This window comes from Coloeus monedula (assembly GCF_965178545.1).
Source record: "Coloeus monedula genome assembly, chromosome: 10".
In the NCBI taxonomy this organism is placed as follows: Eukaryota; Metazoa; Chordata; class Aves; order Passeriformes; family Corvidae; genus Coloeus; species Coloeus monedula.
Window position 1 is genome coordinate 16,990,496 of NC_138790.1, and position 17,718 is coordinate 17,008,213.

A 17,718-nucleotide genomic window follows, 5' to 3' on the forward strand; every position below is an offset into this window, starting at 1 on the left:
AAGTGGAGCTGGGTACTGAATAAAGTGATATTGAAGTTAAGGTGTTCTGAATTTGAAGGGGTTTATTGTCCTGCTGAAGGTCTGGGAATATCAGAAGTGTCCTCAGTTGCATTTCTGTAATCTTGGTCCTCTCGTCTCTCTTCTGGGGAAGGTACTAACTCTCCTGAAATTAAGCTGTTCTGTTGTGGTGTAGACTTCCCAAAACAAAAAAAACTAAACCCACTGAGATGTTTTGCATTGAAAAACAAAGTGCTGTAATGTGTAATTCTTATTTATTCTTTCTGCTGTACAAGACAGTTGTGTAAGTTCTGCTCTTTAGGTAAACAATACATCAGCATTGTTTAAAGCTCAGAACTGCTTCATTTTTAAATTTGATTTTGAACCTTTTGATTCATGAAAATCTGTATGCAAAGAGAGGGGTGACAAAATCTGTTTTTCTTCGAGACTCTCTGAAAGTGTTTAGCACTAGTCTTGTGAATACCATAACAATTCCCAGATAAAGAGAATTTACAATTTTTAAAATTTCTGAACAGAATGATAGTTACAGTATATACCTTGTGCTTGTGTCAGTGAGCCTCAGGTGTGTGATTCCTTACTCTTTAAAAAAACCAAACAAACAACCTTTAATATAGAAACACTTGTCTAGTAGAAAGTGTGAGTTTTATGTAATCCTGTTCTCACTTTGTTTCCTAATTTTTAGATTACACCAGAGTATCTTCAAAGTGTTTGTGCTTGCTTGTTTAGCAGTCGTACGAAGCAAATGGTAGCACACGGCATTGACTTCACAAGACCTGGAACTGTAAGTATAAATGTTTGGGATTTTTACAGTAACTATCTTAAAAGACAATACTATTTTAGCTGTATATAGAACAATAAATGTTCTATAATGGGAAAGATAAAACTTCATGTGTTCAAGCTTGTATAAGAATATGGCAGTACATTGTTTTGTTGATCTCAGGTGCTGGTCAATGACATGGTTGTGCAGTTGTAGCTGCATAAGTATGGTTAATTCTGTTATTGTGAGGACAGTAAGATTTGTATCTCTTAAAATGCTAATAAAATGCTTTTAAAAACCCCAAACCAAATCCTAAAACTAATGTTCTGAGTGTGGTTTGATGGTACATCTTAGCCAGTTTAGTTTAGCTAAAAAAAGGGAGTGGTGTTGCTCAGCTCTTGACTCATACTCTGTTCCTTTCTGTTGTCAGTGATGCTCCTATAACTCTACAGAGAATTGGCTTAGCCAGCTGAAGGAGAAGCATCACACAGGATCATGAGAACAAATGTGGAAAAGAGGAGGAAGAGCCAGTTTTAGATGAGCAGTTAGCTGATACACCTAAGCTACCTTACTGATTTATGTGATGGTCTTTTAACATCCTATCTAAGAAACTTTGATCTTATGGATAAGCAGCTGAGGATCCCTAGGGTTGGTTTTTGCCCACTTGACCATTCTCTGGTTTCTTTTCAGCTGACTGCAGTACACCTTGCTCATTTATGTTCTGCTCAATCTCTTCTGCCTAAGTGGAGAGAGAGTTTTGGGGTTATTTTTCAGCAGCAAAAACAGCTTAGGATAGTTTCTAGTGTCTATGAAACTATTCCTGTGAGATTTTAAATGACTTAATGATAGTACAAAAGCTGTTTTAAAACCTAGCTTGCTCAAGTTTTTCAAATAAGCATTAATCTTAAAACTACATCAAAACATTTTACTAAGAAAATATTGTGTGCCACTGTTTTACAAAGACAAGCCAAAATCATGAACTGTGCTTATTGTTTTTGCCATGGCAGGGATTCATGTGTACTTAACTTGGTAGCAGGAGAACTTAGTGAAGTGTCAAAAGAAAAGCAGAAGAAAATAAAATTCCTGCTCCTTATTCTAGCCAAGGTTTTTAATAACAAGGATGCTATGGGTACATTTTGTTCCTCTTGAAAATTTGCTACAGAAAGATAAGGAGAAAATAAAAATGCTTCATTTTCTTTTCTATGTACTAATATTTTCAGAGATAAGTGTAATTCCTAATTGCTCTTCAAGCTGTTTTAAATGCCCTCACTTTCTGTTAATGGTCAGAACTCCTTTCTCTGACCTGCTATGAATTTAGGAGGTGCACTGTTACGCAGCCTACAAAAGCTGCTATTTTAGGGTTTCAGGAAGGAACCAAGATCTGTTTGTCTGCTACCTCAATATTAGGTGCTGTCTGCTCCCCTCAGATTTACACCATGTCCATAGCTTATGTCATCTGCCATCCCGTAATGTCCCTCCTCCTGCCCCATCTTTCTTCCAACCAACAACTTTCAGAGGTCTTTCCTCGCCAGTGGCTTTTTTAGATAATGCTTTAGGTACCCCAGTAGTTTTCTGTAATTTTGCCATCTGATGTTGAGGTTGTGTGTGTTTCTCCTTCCCTGTACTGAGATCATCCATTCTGTACAGCCACATGCCATTTTGTTTCTGTTCCTGCTCTCTGATTGCATCAAGACTTCTCTTTTTCTGCTGTGCTTTCAAGGTTTTCCATTTGCCCAGGGTTTTGCTCATTATTTCTATTCTTCCTATCATACATTGATCCTCTGGTCTCTTGAACCCTTTTAGGAATGGGGCAGAGGGAAGAGCGTCATCTTTATGCAAGGTTCTGATTTCTGCTTCCCTAAAAGTGTCTCTAAAAGCATTTCTGCTCCAAAAGTGTCTTTGCTGCTATGCTTATGGCACTGTGGCCATTTTGACAGTCTCGAGCTGTGCAGATAGGTTAGAGAAAGAGAATGTGTTGGTGGTGGATTTTTTTCCCTGCTGCAAGTAAATTTTTGTCTCCCTTAACTGAGTAAAGCTGTGTATTTCTGGCACAGTTGTATCTATTTTTATACTAGGCTTTACTAGCATAACTATTTCTGTGTGACTTTGTGGCTCATTTATCCACACTATTTGAGGTAGTTGCTGTGACAGCCAAGCTCTCTAGTGAAGGACCAGTCCAGTTACAGCCCTGAGACTGTTTAGATTAAGGGTTTCTTGACTGGTTTAGGTCACGCCTTGACATTGAGGTTCTAGCAGCTACTGTGGTTGAACTCTCATGTTGTTTCTAGAAGCAGATTCACACAGGCTCTGTGAGGCATTAGCCAAGTTTTGGAGGGCTAATCAAGTTTGTATGTAGACATTCACTACATCTTAATCAGGTTTCCTCATCTTCTCCTTTTGTCCCCTCTTGATTGATCATATTTTCTTGTTTAATTCCCATGTAAAGAGTTCTGTTTTTATATATGAATAGCAAACATGTAGAAACACAAATAAATGTTAGAAGGAAAATAGAGATTATCTTCTGAAAAGAAAAATGAGACTCCTTTCCCATCATCCCAAAATATTTCTAACCACTCCCTGGCTTTTTTGATGCAGGAAGCCAGAGGAGATGGACTAAAATTCTGACTGTTTGCCACTAGGCCATTCAGGCATGCCATTACTTTTTCTTAAGGATTCATCTACTTCATTGTTATACACTCAGATGTTATTGTTCTACCCTTAAGTGGTTTCAGGTTTTGCATAAGCTTTGGAATAAAGCTGGAGGCACTGTGACCCAGACTAAGTAGTAGCACGAGTTCACAGCATCTGTGCTGGATTTGTGTTGGAAGGTTCCTTCACTTTTTGCTCATAACCACTTAGAGGCACTAGAGTGTGGTCTTTCCAGCTACTCCACAAACCTGCTGTAAGGGGCAGCCACCTGCGTAGTTGCAGAGGGAAGAGACTAGCAGAGGGGCAGCTACTTTGTTCATCCTTACCTTTAGGTCTCTTTGTAGGCAAGATAAGTGAGAGGTTTAAAAAAACCCAGTTGTTGTCTAAAGGGTTTTATCAGGCATTAAATATGGTGGTTTGTTGGTCATTGGTTTTTGGGGTTTTTTTTCCCCCACCTCACCTTAACTGTTTAGGATGATCCTATCTCACTGACATCACCAACGTCAGGACAAGACCCTGAAATAAATTGGTTCTGCTGGATCAATATCTCTAAATAAATTAGCAGAAAAAGAAAATCATTAGCAAGGAAATCACTTTTTTGTTGAACTGTCATGCAACTTTAAATTTCTGTTATTTAGGGTATGAGTGGATGTGCGTTACATAGTTTGGAAAGAGGAGGTTCTTGAGTTCACAGCCAGTTATACTGATGCAACTCGGGACAATCCAGGTTTTGGGTCAGGTTCTGAGGGCAGAAAATGCTAAAACTGCATCATTCTCTGAGATCTGCACTTGGGCTTTACAGTATATTTTGTTACATCAGCTACACTATACTGGTAGGTTTTAGTTATGCTGGGAAGGAGGATTATATGAGTACTGAACCAAAATGAAGTATGGCCCAAGGACATTAAGGACTATACCTTGGATTATATCCTTGGTAGCATTATTTGTATGCAAACTTGATTTTGTTCCCAGTACATTGTGCTCAAATTTTAATGTTGGGGAAAGTCGTATTGTGTAGTAGAAAGCTGTGAGGTCTCAGGCTTTGAAATTACAGTGAGGGTGACCTGTATCTGTTGTTAATGTGCAAACATCAGCTTCTGGGCTTGCCCCCCACCATAGTTGAAGGCCTGTCCTTTTAAACTGGAAGAAATTTGTATCAGGACAAATCCCAGAAGCAACTCTTACTTACCAAACTGGCTTTGAGACCTGAGGCAATAACACCCAAAAGAGTTTTCCATTGTAATCATACCCTGAAATCTTACTTAGCAAGGGCTTCTGATGTCAGCTTTGTGTTCTCTGGTGAGCTGGATTGGATATCATTCTTTTGCAGAGCAACTCCATGTCTCTTGCCAGCTCTGTGACCTCCTGGGTCAGCTCATGAGCCTGATGTACAATCCATTAACAGGATGCATCTGCTGCATGCAGTGGGAGAGAGGCCACACTACTGTGTTACAGTTGGGAGATGTTTCCAAAGCCTCTCTGAAGTCCTGTTTTACCGTAAGGTTTTTCTCTTAGCTGCCAGTTGAATGTTATCTTCCATCATGTCATTTGACATGTGTGGTACTGAACTGGGAGATAAGAAACCTGAGAGGATTGTCAGAGCAAAAGGTCTGGATTTAAGAATAGAAGGTCAGAGCAGCAGGTCTGACAAGCTGAGGAAACATTTATTTGAAGATTTAATCAATGCCTGACTATCTAGTGTTCATTTGGATAGGGATCTGATGTGGGTAATGGTACATTTGAAAAGTGTAGTTTCAACTACAGTAATCTACTACAGGACCATAGTCCCTTATATTTTTAACACTCCTGATATAAGTTTTACCTTTTTTTACCATTTTCCTTTTCTAGTAGTGATTTGTCTGGTGGATAAGAAGCAGGGGTTGTAGTTTTTGATGCCTGCAATTTTCTGCTCAATACACATCCTGAAGCCAAGACGATTCTGGCTTTGTATCACAAACACAATACATTCACTCTCCATCAAAAGTAGCACAGGCTCAAGTCTGAAACCCACAAATAGGTTTTTTGGATTGAAGTAAGGTGTACACCTTCCTGGAATATTTTGGATTAGGGATAAGGTAATAAGATTCTCTAAATTTTGGATTTGGGGTAAACCAGAAACTACTTCAGATGTGCAGTTTCTGTCAGTAGTAGAGATGGGTGTTAACCACTGGAGAATCTTTCTGTGACCTGAAAGCTGTGAAGTTGTTTGCATGTCTTATATACGTTTGCATATACTGCACCTGTGTAGTGAAATAGAATAAATACCCATTATGTTTTTATTGCTATTCAGTCTGATTATATCCACCTGTGGCTACAATTAGGTGAATTGATGTCCCTCGCAAATTTTAGGTCTCCACCTAAAATGAGTGACACCACTCTTGAAGCTGTAGAAAAGTAGTGGGTTAAGTTCTGTCACTGGACAAAATTACCAGCTCCTCTGTAAAGTTAAACTGTCATTTACAAACTGTGAACAGGGAAGAATTTTTTTGGGGGGATAGCTGTAATGACGACCACAGGCTCCTATTTTTTTTGTACTCTGTGCTTTTTTCCCTCAAACATGCTTTTTCCTGCAACTGTGCATGTGCCATCAACCTGTAATAGTTGGTGGCAAGTATTCCACTTCTTACTTGTGAAATTTCTGCACCAGCAGACTGCATGAAACCTAACATCAGGGTAATAGAAGGTTTTTAGTTTGGTTTTTTAAATCAGTCTCTAAACCATTCAGAGTGGATTCACCAGGCATTATGTGGATGTTTGCTCTTCCATTTAAAAGTAAAGTGCTCATTGCAGCAAACAGCATCTACCCTAAGTGAGCTTTGCTTTGGATGAAATATATCAGTTTTCTGCATCTCTGTCCATGGGATGATTTTTGTATTTTTCCATTTATGTATGGAAAAGAAGAAACAAGCCTACCTCTTCATGTAAGTGAGGAGAAGTTTTTCTTTTCCTGCTGATACAGTATATAATGCCCTTTACACAAGTTGCTGCAGGTTTTTTGTTTACATGAGCTCTTTAAGGGTAAGGTGTTGCTTTCTATAGGGGTTTCCACAAACTTTTCCTGTTACTGTCCTCAAATCATAGAATAGCCCAGTTTGGAAGGACTTTGAAAGGTTGTCTGGTCCAACCTTTTGTGATTTCCTTTAATGTTAAAACTTTCCTTCAGTGTCATCTTTTGTCTTGATGCCTACATCCATTTTCACTGGCTCAGGTCATGCATGTGTTGAAATGTCTCTCATCATGATAAAGGTTATCTGCTGGTTTCTTTTGCTCACTTTTTGGTGTCTATCAATGTCATCCTTTGTCTTTAATTTTAAATTGTCTTTGCCAGGACCTGTGTGTATAGCACTGTTAAAGTAATCATTCACATCAGGGAATTCTAAGTGTCATGGTAATAAAAACAAGAATGTCAGATTTGTAAAACTGGTTAAAGAATAAAAAGAACTTTATTTTCTACTCACAGTGAAGAGTGGCAAGTTTCTTATGTCTTCTGTGTAAGGCTGTATATTTCTGTTAAAGAGCAGCCTGCTAAATAGGGTATTTATGTGCTTATTCATCTGTACAAATATGTCCTCTAAAGTAAGTACTGGCACGTTTGCACAAAAAGATTGGAAACAGAATAATTAATGTTGGTCTTATTTCATTGTGTTGAACTGTGTACTTTTATTTTAAATTAAGACTGTTCTTTTTAGATACAAAGCTGTTCCAAGTATTTTCGTCTACTTAAAGAGAACATGGCATATTTTGTACTAAACTACTCAAACCGTGAATTACCACCGTTCTTTACTTTAGTAACTACATCCTAGGTTTCCCTTCAGAAACTTTCTTAGTTTATCCCCTGGAGCCTTTTGGGATGAAGAATTGATAACATTGCTGAAACACCTTAAATTGTCTCTCTCAGCCTTTGTTATGCTGTGGTCAGAAACTCCAGTCGAAGTAAGTGTGGAGAATAGTGGCAGGTGCTTTCTCAGAAGCTGAGGGCTTCTGATCCACACCATGTTCAGGGTATCTCTCTTAGCTGCCTCAGTGGAGTGAGCAGTACAGGTCATATATTCCTGTAAATTTGTCAGTGCTTTGTGTGTAGCTGTTCTGACAGTGACAGTGTGGAACAATGTGCAGACTAGGTGTGTTTGCCAGGTGTTGAGAGGAGAACTTCCAAATACATCACAAGAGAGACACAGCAATTTCAGTTCTAAGATATACAAGTATGAGGATTGGGAGAACATGTTTATACTTTTCTTTTCAAAGCTAATAGTCTGTTAATTTTTAGCAAATTTTTATTGGTTTGTTTTTTAGAACTGTGCATTTCTCTGTGATTTATTTCTGTTAACTTATTTTTTTTAATCTTCTTTATTTTAATGTGTGCCTGTTTGCCTATAAAGGGATATTACTCTATGAGCCCTTGTGATGACGGATATGTAAGTGTCTCTCTTTATTTCCTTTCACGTTGCCTGCTCAGTCTGTCACAGTCTGTATTTCTCTTCATTTCACAACGTGCAGCAATTTTCTCTGCATTTTAACTTGTCACACCATTAACTGTGTGGTTTATGAAGAGCCAACAAATGTGCAGGGCTTGGAAATTGCATGGGGAATGGAATAGATGTTCTGGCTAACCTTATGGCTTCATAATGCACATAACACAGCATGTCAACATGAGAGCAGCTTTGTCCACAACTTCTACATGAAACACAGCTTCTTATAGCATGCAGGAAGCAATTGTTTCTTCCATGGAATCATCTGTATATAGTATACATTCTCTCTGAAGTGTGCCAAAACCAGCTGACCCCACAACACCTTTGACAAAGCAAATAAATATTATTGCTCAAGATAATTCAGCAAGTTGAGTTGTGCTCTTCAGAGGGGTGTTGTATTCTGTGTATTTGTATTTTTCATTCCTAAAGTCAAACTTCCTTTCGGTAGTAAAGATTCTAAAATTCTTTCACACAGTTAAAATGATCCTCTCTCACTGAAAACACAAAATTATATTTTGTGTAGTGCCTGTAACTTGTGTAACCCAGATGGAAGTTTGTATTCTGGCAATACTACAAGTGCACCATAAGTATCTAATTTTGCCCATAGTCAGTGCATTCTTTGTGAAGAAAGGAAATGAGTCTACTTCTAAGTAACTCAGTATGTAATCAATTCATAAAAGTCATTGACACAAATTCTGAAAAATGCCAGTCAATTTAAAATAATACATACTTATATTTTTATCGCTTTCTTTAGGTAAAACAAGATTTTGCCTTTCAAGAAAAGCTGCCTAAATTTCAAACATATATATCACCTGGAATTACAGTACACCCTTGTGGGCATTCAACTTTCCACTTAAAACAACATTTTATTTTGAGAAATAGTCATAGAAGTATTGAATGCAATGGACTATTCCTTACATACTTCTTTTTATCTTGATGTAGAGAACACTACCCACATCCACCTATGGTGAAAGATCACCTGTATCAATCAACCTATTCCCTTTGATGACATGAATGTTCATAATGGACACTTTTTGCTTGATGTTAAGCATTTTGTTCCCTCACATAATGCTCTATTTTGAGATTGAGAAAGGTTGATTACAGATGAGCAATTATGAATCAAATGATTTTTGCTAAGGAAGAACTTTTTTCTTACAGAGATTAGTATAAAGCATTAGTTAAATGTAACTTTATACAATGTAGAATGTAAAAACTTACTGTGCAGAGTTGTTTATAAAATTTTTGTAAAGCTGTCTGACTTGATTCTGAGGTATTTCTTGAATACATGGGTAACTTTCAGCTCCCCTCACTGTTTATGTATAGTATTTTATACTTTTTTCTGACATTTGTGTTGTCATTACATTATCACACAGTATTGCTGTGTGACTTTTTAATGTACACATCAGATGTCTTAGAGAATCTGTTTTATATGTCAAGTGGGAAGTTTTCATAACAGCATATCTCTAGTATAAGTAAGAAAAAAACATAATTTAAAACATTTGCAGATCTTCTTATGAAATAATACTTTGCATAGCGCCAGTAAACCTGCCTGGTTACACAAGCTCAGGGTCTAATCCCTCACAGGCTGCATGGAGCAGTCTTCTTGTTATTAGTGTGTAGCAAATGAACTCAACATAGATTTGTGAGTTCTAATGATTTGTAGAAATCTGCTCAAATTTTGGTTTTACTCTTCACATATTCATCACATATCTTTGATTATTGATTCTGAATCTGCATTGGATTTACACTGAATTCTTACAGCACATTTTCAGAGTGGGAACTGAGGACAGAATCTGGCTTTCAGCTTTGCCTTCAGCATATTATGAATATATACATCAAACAGCAAAGGGGATATGGCTTGAATATAGGGCTGCAGTATTTGATAAAAACAGTTGTGGTTTTGGCTTGCACATGAAGTGCATCTGTTTTCTTTTATAAATATTGATTTTTTTTTTTTCCCTTTGAACTTCTTTGGTTTATTCCATGCTGTTTGTATTCATGCCTGTCTTTGTTCAAAAATAAAGGGATGCCATCTGTGGCTAATGTGCACTGTGACAGAATTATTTGACTTAATGTGGCACCTGGTTTGGCTTTGGCAAGAACCAGCACAAACATAAGTCTACCCCATGATCCTACCGGAATGAGCTATGCTTGGGCTGTTTTTCTTCTTGTGTTTCTTTTTCTTTCCTTAAGACACTGAGATTCTGTATGCCTTTCAATTATGACAAATGATCCTCTCTCAAGATAGGCTTTGCATGAAATAAATTTTTTTCAAGATGAAGTCTGTGGGTGTTGGGACATAGGAACATGTTCACCCTGGCTTCTTCACACTCTATTTTTCATAGGCAATCTAAGGTATACCGTTACTCAAACAGTTACAATTATGTTTAACCTGTTTCAGGAAAGGTGAGACTGGGGAAAGGACTTGGGAGAAAATGCTGAGGAAATAAATCTTGTAATCAAAGAAAAATTATAGTGAAGAGGAGCTACTAAATCATTTCTATTTATGGTGTTTGTGCCATAAGTATTCGATTGTTTAATAGCAAAATAACTTTTAGCTCTTGCACTCTGCCATTCATTGCTAGATCTCAAACCCCAGCTTGTTCAAGAGATTGATGCCTGTATCTGCTTTCCAGATGAGAAAAATTGAGGCCCAGAGATGTGAAATGACATTTGGATTCTGTCTGCAGTTGTTGGCTGAATCAGGACAATAAGTGTGTCTCCTGAGCCAGTGCCTTACTCACCATGCCACAGTTAAAGATACAGATTAGCTTACTTATGACTAATTGCAATAATGCATATGTAAAGGAAGAAAGGAAACCTCTGCCTGTGACATGGTTGCATTCTTTCTGCTTATCAGTGGTGCTGACCATAGATTGAGAAATGACAGTGCAGTGAAGAACAAACCAGCCCCCCAAAACTTTCTCCATTCCTGTTTAGCTTTGATGATTGAACCTGATGTAATAGGAACTTTATCCTTACTGTTTTCCCAGAAAGACCAAAAGCCTGAAAGAGCTTCCTTCCTCCTGTGCAGGTTCTAGACTGATAAACTGGGTCTGATCAGCAAAGTGACCAGAAGTCTTTCCAGCTCAGTGTTTCTGCCCTCAGAGCCCCAGTGTAGGGCCTGCCTCGCTCTCTGGTGCCTTTTTGGTGTAGGTGGAGTGCAGAAGGAAACCATACTAAATACTTTGCTGTGCTCCATCTGCTGGCTTAAAAAGTAATTTGGGAATTAGTAGGACCTTGTCCTGTTTGATATGAATGTTTTTCCAGTTGAAGTTTCTGTAGTTTGAAATTTATAAAAGCTTGCAAAATCCTACACTTGCCAAGAAGTTTTACTTGTGCAGAAGAGTGATATGTGTATCTTAACCAGTTATCCTCTGGTTAGATTTTGGTTGGAGCATGTTTTTCTTTCTTAGACAGCAAAGAGGTGTGTAAAAAAGACTTTGTTGAGAAGCAGAGAATCCTTATATACATCTATATATCCCTAGTGCCCTGCTCTGTTTCTTTTCTCACTGCTATTCTCTGTTTGACCTTCTCATCTCCAAGGGCTCTGTAATTTTTTTGCATTCAAGTGCTATAGTCACTTTCTTCCATTTTCTCTAATGGAGAAAGGAGAAAGGTGCTGACAGAGGCAACGAAAGTGATTTGTGATTTCATTGCACATTCAGCTACAAGGTGTTAGGCTTTGACTGGGAAAACAGCTGTGTTTAAACAAAATTAAGTCTTTATACTTATCAAAAATGCTAAGGAAAATGAACGAGGGCAAAACAGTCTAGGGGCAGATACGATACTTTGAAAGACTTTTGTTCTGTGTAAGATAAACTATGGTATGAGAACTGCTGGTCAAGACAGGTTACTTTTGAAGTGTATGACTTGTTAATTGTGTATTGTGTACAAGTCATTCATTGACAAAATATAAAACGCTTTCCAGTGTGCATATAAGCTTATTTCACATCTAAGAGAGCAGTTCCTTGTATTGCAAGGATACCCACCAAGTTGTGTTTTCAAGAATATGTCGGTTGGTGTAATTCAATATTCTCTATGGTATTTCATGCTTTTTATCTCCTAAATCCCACAGTTTTACATCTGACAATAGACATTGATTATATAGCTCCCACTGAAAGAGGCTTGGTTAGGAGAGAAGACCAGTTTTACAGGATAAGTGGTAACAAGAGATTTTTAGCAGAGAGATCAGCACAAAGAGATGACATTGAATATTCTGCAAATACAGCATGTAGTTGACATCAGAATGCATGACATGAAGCACTCTTATGCCAGAATTGCTGCTTCTTTGCTCACCTACAATTAACTCCAGCAAAAACTATTTACTGAGGCAGACAACTTTCATGTGGAACTTTTATATGGTTGCTGTTCCATGCTGTGTAGTGGTGCCTGTATATTCACTGTGTCACCCTGCATCAGAGAAGAAATATCCAGGATTTAATTATAATATCCTAGGCAGAACCACTGAGAAATGGCATGCTATTTCATATTGGTTTTATCCATACTAGAATACATAGTCCCGTCTTTACATATTAATAATTATACAAAGGGGTATATTTTGGTAGCAGCAGGCACTTGATAACTTTAGTGTTGAAACAAAGAATTACAATAAATTTATATGTAGGAATGCATGCTGGGTCTCCAGTGAAATATTATTGCAATTTCAAAGGTATGAAAATTTATGAAGTCAATGAATGTGCTTAGCAAGTTCTTCATCTTCCTCAGTGGGCTTCAGATAGTTGTTTCTATTCATTTTTTATTATTACTTTTTTAAGTGCTTCAAGCATAGGTAATTTGTGGACTATGTGGGTGAGGATAATATAGCCAGATCATAACAAAAGAGATTTTTACCTGTGAAACACTTTAAGGGAAAAGAAAGATAAACACTGAAGTGCTTTTTCTTTAGCTGTGTTTCTGATTTACAGCACAGGCTTTATAGGAAAAGAACTGCAGAACCTCAGTGAAAAAATTCACTTTGGACCTCATTGGGAACATTATGTGAAATTTGGACTAATCTGCTGTAATTTCTTTTTTTCTTTATTTTTGTGATCCAGGCTTCCACACTGTTAAGAGCATCTTTAGCCTCTATGTAAGTATTTGTTGCTGAGCTTCATTTCTATCTGTAAAGAGGAGGAGGGGTTTGTAAACTAAAGTACACACTGCCTGTTGTGTGCAAATGGGAATCACTCCTCCTCTGTGCTTCCTCTGACCTGAGTGAATGTTGATGCAAATATTGTGTGGTCTGTGTTCTTCTGCTGAGCAGCTTCAGTAACATTCTAATTTCAACAGAATGTTGTTAATCTAGTAAATTTGCCATTCCACACCTGTGAGGTTGTTGCTGTATTTTTACTGTTTCCACATATTTCAGTCCTGTTGTTGTAATTGGTTTGATTCTCACAAATCCAGGAAAAAGGGAAGTCACTAATATGGATTTTTGGGTGCTTTGACTTTAATTTTTTTGTGTCTGACTTAATAAATTTTGGTTTATAGTATTGAATAGAGATGGTATATTCAAGGTGAAGTTTTATTACAGTTTTTGAGACACTGTTTTTATCCTGTTGTTTACAAGATAATGGGACAATTAGGATTAAAGTTTGTTTTGAAAAGTGGTAGGATGGGAAGATATTAAAATATTTTAGTGGATTGTATTTAAATATTAAGATTAAAACATTGACTGGAACCAGTTTTCTTAAGGGAAACTTCTATTAAATTTCATAATAGCAAGATAGTATTGATGCATAGAAAGTAGTCCTGTATTAAGTCTCATGTTAAGCCAGCATACTCCAGCCTGTAAAAATCCACCTTTGCCTGGGAGAAGACATTTCTGTGTGCCTGAGGGCTCAGAGGTGGAGTTGGAGCTGCAGCTTTTTACTGCATCTGTTTCTAATTGTGTCAAGAGCCACGAGTGCTGCCCTCATGCCCTTGTGGTCCAGTAGGGGAGGGGAAAAAAAGGATGTTGCTGTACTGCTTTGTACCAGTAAAAATCTCAGATGATCAGCTGGCTGGTTGTCAGTTTACTTTCTGCAAGTTATGATGGTAAGTGAGCTGCATGTATAATTAAAAAACAACCCTGAATTTAACAAGTCTGTTGCCCTAACACTATAATGGTAATAAAAGTGTGAAAACGTGGAAATTCTTTTCCTGAAGCAGACTTCCTGTTTTTGCTCTTCTCACCTCAGTAATATCAGCTGCACTGAACAAGGAGAGAGTTTTGATGAATGTCTTTTCCGTTTGCATTTAGGAAGACACAGGAGGTGCCATTGTTGCCCTCTTTGGATTATGAGAAGTTGAAGAAAGATTTGATTACAGGGAGTGACCGTCTCAAGGCCCTCTTACTGCAGGCTCTGCGCTGGGTAAGGACAGGGCCTCTGGAGGCATCCAGAGCTAAGATCCATTTTGCAAACAAGATGGTTGTTCTGGTGATGAGTTCAACATCACAGGCAGCTTCACTGTTGGTGAGGCTTGCTAAGGCTGTTGAGATGATGAAGGTAGCCCAGGCAGGAGGTGTCTGTTTGTAGTGTAGCAGTGCTCTTCTCATCTGAGGAGAGACAGATTCCTCACATGAGGAATTCCCAGATTTCTGAGATATTCAGTGGAAATAATTTCTGATGTGTTTTCAAATAAATTGTTGTTTTAGGCAGTTCCTTTTTCCATATATCTTTTTTTGTTTACATTTATATAAATACTGCTGTATCCAAGACATACCTGACTCTAATCACCAGTTTTCCTTTATAATCAAGGTATTTTACAGGAACCTACTTTTTGGTTGACTTGGATCATGTAATGACATTTCAGAAAAATTACAGGTGACAACAGGAAGTTACATTTTCCTGCTGAAAAGGAAGCTGATGTGTTCAAAGTGACAAACATGAAAGATGATAATAGTGGAATTCTGATCAAGTTTCAGTGTCCATTTTCACATAAAAAACAATCCGTTTGTTCTGACCAGTGCTAGTTTCTAGTCCAGTGCTCTGTCTCAGATGTTTAAGAAAAGCACCACATCTGTAGGTTTTTTAACTTTATGGGAAGTAATGCTGTATCCTTCCTGTATGGGCAATGATGACAGCTCCCAAGTAACAGTTTTGTAATGGATCACAGAGCTGAGGTCAGGTCAGTTCATTTCATCTCTTTCCCTTAGATGAATTACCGCTCCCCATGAAAGAGGATTCTCAGCTACAGAGTATCAGCACCTTTAAAATCTCCAGGAATCATCAATCCACAGTTTTGGCTTTTTGGGGTTTTTTTTGACTTGTTTATTTATGTTGTTTTTTATTTTAGCGCTTGACAACATCATATCCTGGAGAACAGAGAGACACTGTCATGCAAGCCTACATCAGTAATGACCTCCTAGATTGCCACAGCAACTGTCAGGTCAGCTGAAACTGAGAGTTGTCAGTTGTCCAACTTCTGTGTGATACTGCTCATTTGCGTCTATAAAGTGCTGATCATAAAATTTTATTGCTGTCTAGAAGGGGAGAAGAAAATAAAGGTAGTAGTGGCAAAATGGGGTGATACATTTAGCTTCTGCATCCCAGTCTTTAAATGTTGATGGCAAAGGTTTGCATTACAAGAGCTCTTAATGTAGACACAGTTCTTGTAGACAAATGGAAGTTTATCACCTCTCTGTGTTTCACTTCTGTGAGTTGAACCGAAGCTTGGGGCCCTTTGCCTTCCTTATCAGATACTATGTCTCCTTTTGAGTGATTGTGTATTGTTAAATAATACACTCAATTCATTTCGCTGATCTAAGATAAGAACTAAATTAGGACTTCAGTCCCAATGCCGCTATGGAATGTGTCATTGTGCACCTGTAATAGCGTAGTCAACAGTGTTTCTGTGAGTTTGAGGTGAATTGGCACCTTTCTTTAGAAAGGGGAATTGCTGGTGTGTTGATTTTGAGTTGTTGTTTCAGCCCCTAATAATTCTGTACTGTTGCTAACAAAAGCACAACTTTTTTCATTGGTTGTAGTGACTTTTGTGCATAATTGAGTTCCCCAGGGGTTCGAGGCACTGAGCCTACTTGGTTTATTGTGGCTTCATTGTCTTTGCAACAGTCACTTGTACCACTAGGAAACGTAAGGGATTATTAAATCAACCATCAGTTTTTCTCCCTATAAGTTTCTGTAAGAGGGAAGTTATAGGTAATGCCTGAAATAAAACAGATTAGAAATAATTGCAATGTGGTGGTGTTCATAAGTTACTGAGCTGCTTCCCACGCTCTTCGTTGTCAAAGAAAAGCATTCCTGTTCAGGTAATATTACTGCACTTTAGTTCATCAACAAAACTAAGCTGTTTGGTTTGTGGGGTTTTTTGTCACTGACTGAATATTAATTTTAGGTACCAGCTTTAAATGGACTGTGTTGGCTCATTATAACTTCCACTCTACACCATAGAGCTTAATGGTGTTTTAACAGACTCAGCTGGGAAGCTGTAATTTGCCTAGTTGTTCATTTTCCATCTCTTCTTCAGCCCCCTGGCAATAAAAAAAGAAATTGTACATCATATTGACAAATCAATATGCATTCAAAGGGGGGTTTTTTTCTGTGTAAGTTTAATGAAGCTTTTAAAACATTATGGAAGACTAACTTTTGTGTTTTCCTTCTTTGTGGTTTATTAACATTTGCTTTCTTTTCCAGAGAAGCGTCCTCCAATTGTTATATTCTAAGAGTGAGGTAGTCAGACAGTATATGGCAAGGCTCATCAATGCTTTTGCTTCACTGATGGAAGGTAAAAGATTCACTGCAAAAAATAAGATAGCATTTTCATATAATGCTGTCTTACAGGTGCTTCACCAGTGCGTGTCTGTGCATGTAGAAATTTAGAGCCTTATTTGCACCCTTTTTCTAGGGATTCACTATCTTTTGTTACATGCATTCAAAACAGCTTTTCAGTATCTGGAAAGTTTTCATTTTGACACTGTATATTCAGCATTTCTGACTTGTTTTGATGGTTTGTGATCTGTGTGGGAACTTACTCAGATACTGCCTTTAATATAGTCTTCAGTCTCTTCATGAGGGTTAATGAGAGAAAAATCCCAATTAATTAGGGGTCGTGGGCAGACCTGCTACCAGGCTGTGCAAGAGTAGCTACTGTGGCTCCTGCAATTTCCTGATCCTCACCTGAAGAAATCTTTGTGTGCAGTGCTAACAATCTAGATGCATATAAATCCAGCTTTGTATCTCTGCCTGTCCCAAATTAGCTCTTGGTTTGCTGCTATTTTTGGAGCTAAGTATTGCTAGGAGATGAAATCTCATTTGAAGTCAGTAGCAGGAGGGCATCTGATTTTCCCAAGCTCCTTGGACATCTCTGTTCTTTTCCTTAATTGTACAAAACTGATAGATCAGAAAGCATATACTCACAGTGGATTCTGTGTGGTACTAATTTGGCAAGTGTGCACCTCTCATACCCCAAGCGTCTGGATTGAATGCAACTGGTCTGCTACATGACTTTGTGCAGGTTTGTTTGGCTCTTGGCACAAGATTGTGGCTTGTAAAGAGGAAACTAAGGTCAATCCTGCTTACTTTTCCAAAGAGAGGGTGCTTTTCTGTCATAGCCGCTATCTCAGCATCTGTTCTTTCATCGCTTTTTGCACCAGGTCGTGCCTACCTTTCTCAGAACCCAACATTGCTGCAAATGCTGGAGGACAGACTGAAAGCTGAAGACAAGGATTCCTTTACATGGGAGAATGTTCTGGGGGCTCTGCAGAAATTCAGCCTCAGGTGATGAAAGCACAGCGTGTGGTGGTGACAGCAGGAGAGGAAATGCAGGCTAGTTAGGCTCTGTTCAGGGAGGAAAGAAGAGCACTTGATTTCCCCATAACAA

At 38.1% G+C, this 17,718-nt stretch overlaps 1 protein-coding gene across 1 annotated transcript in view; it reads left to right on the plus strand.

Annotated features, from left to right (window-relative positions):
- Positions 1-17,718, plus strand: part of ARMC9 (armadillo repeat containing 9) — a gene marked incomplete at its 5' end in the record, with an annotated part of 57,774 nt that overhangs the window by 10,395 nt on the left and 29,661 nt on the right. Inside the window, 7 exons of the mRNA XM_082288197.1 lie at positions 701-799; positions 7,804-7,839; positions 12,951-12,985; positions 14,138-14,249; positions 15,175-15,267; positions 16,533-16,623; positions 17,492-17,615. Coding sequence (XP_082144323.1) covers positions 701-799; positions 7,804-7,839; positions 12,951-12,985; positions 14,138-14,249; positions 15,175-15,267; positions 16,533-16,623; positions 17,492-17,615 — 590 coding nt within the window. The remainder of the gene's footprint in view (positions 1-700; positions 800-7,803; positions 7,840-12,950; positions 12,986-14,137; positions 14,250-15,174; positions 15,268-16,532; positions 16,624-17,491; positions 17,616-17,718) is intronic.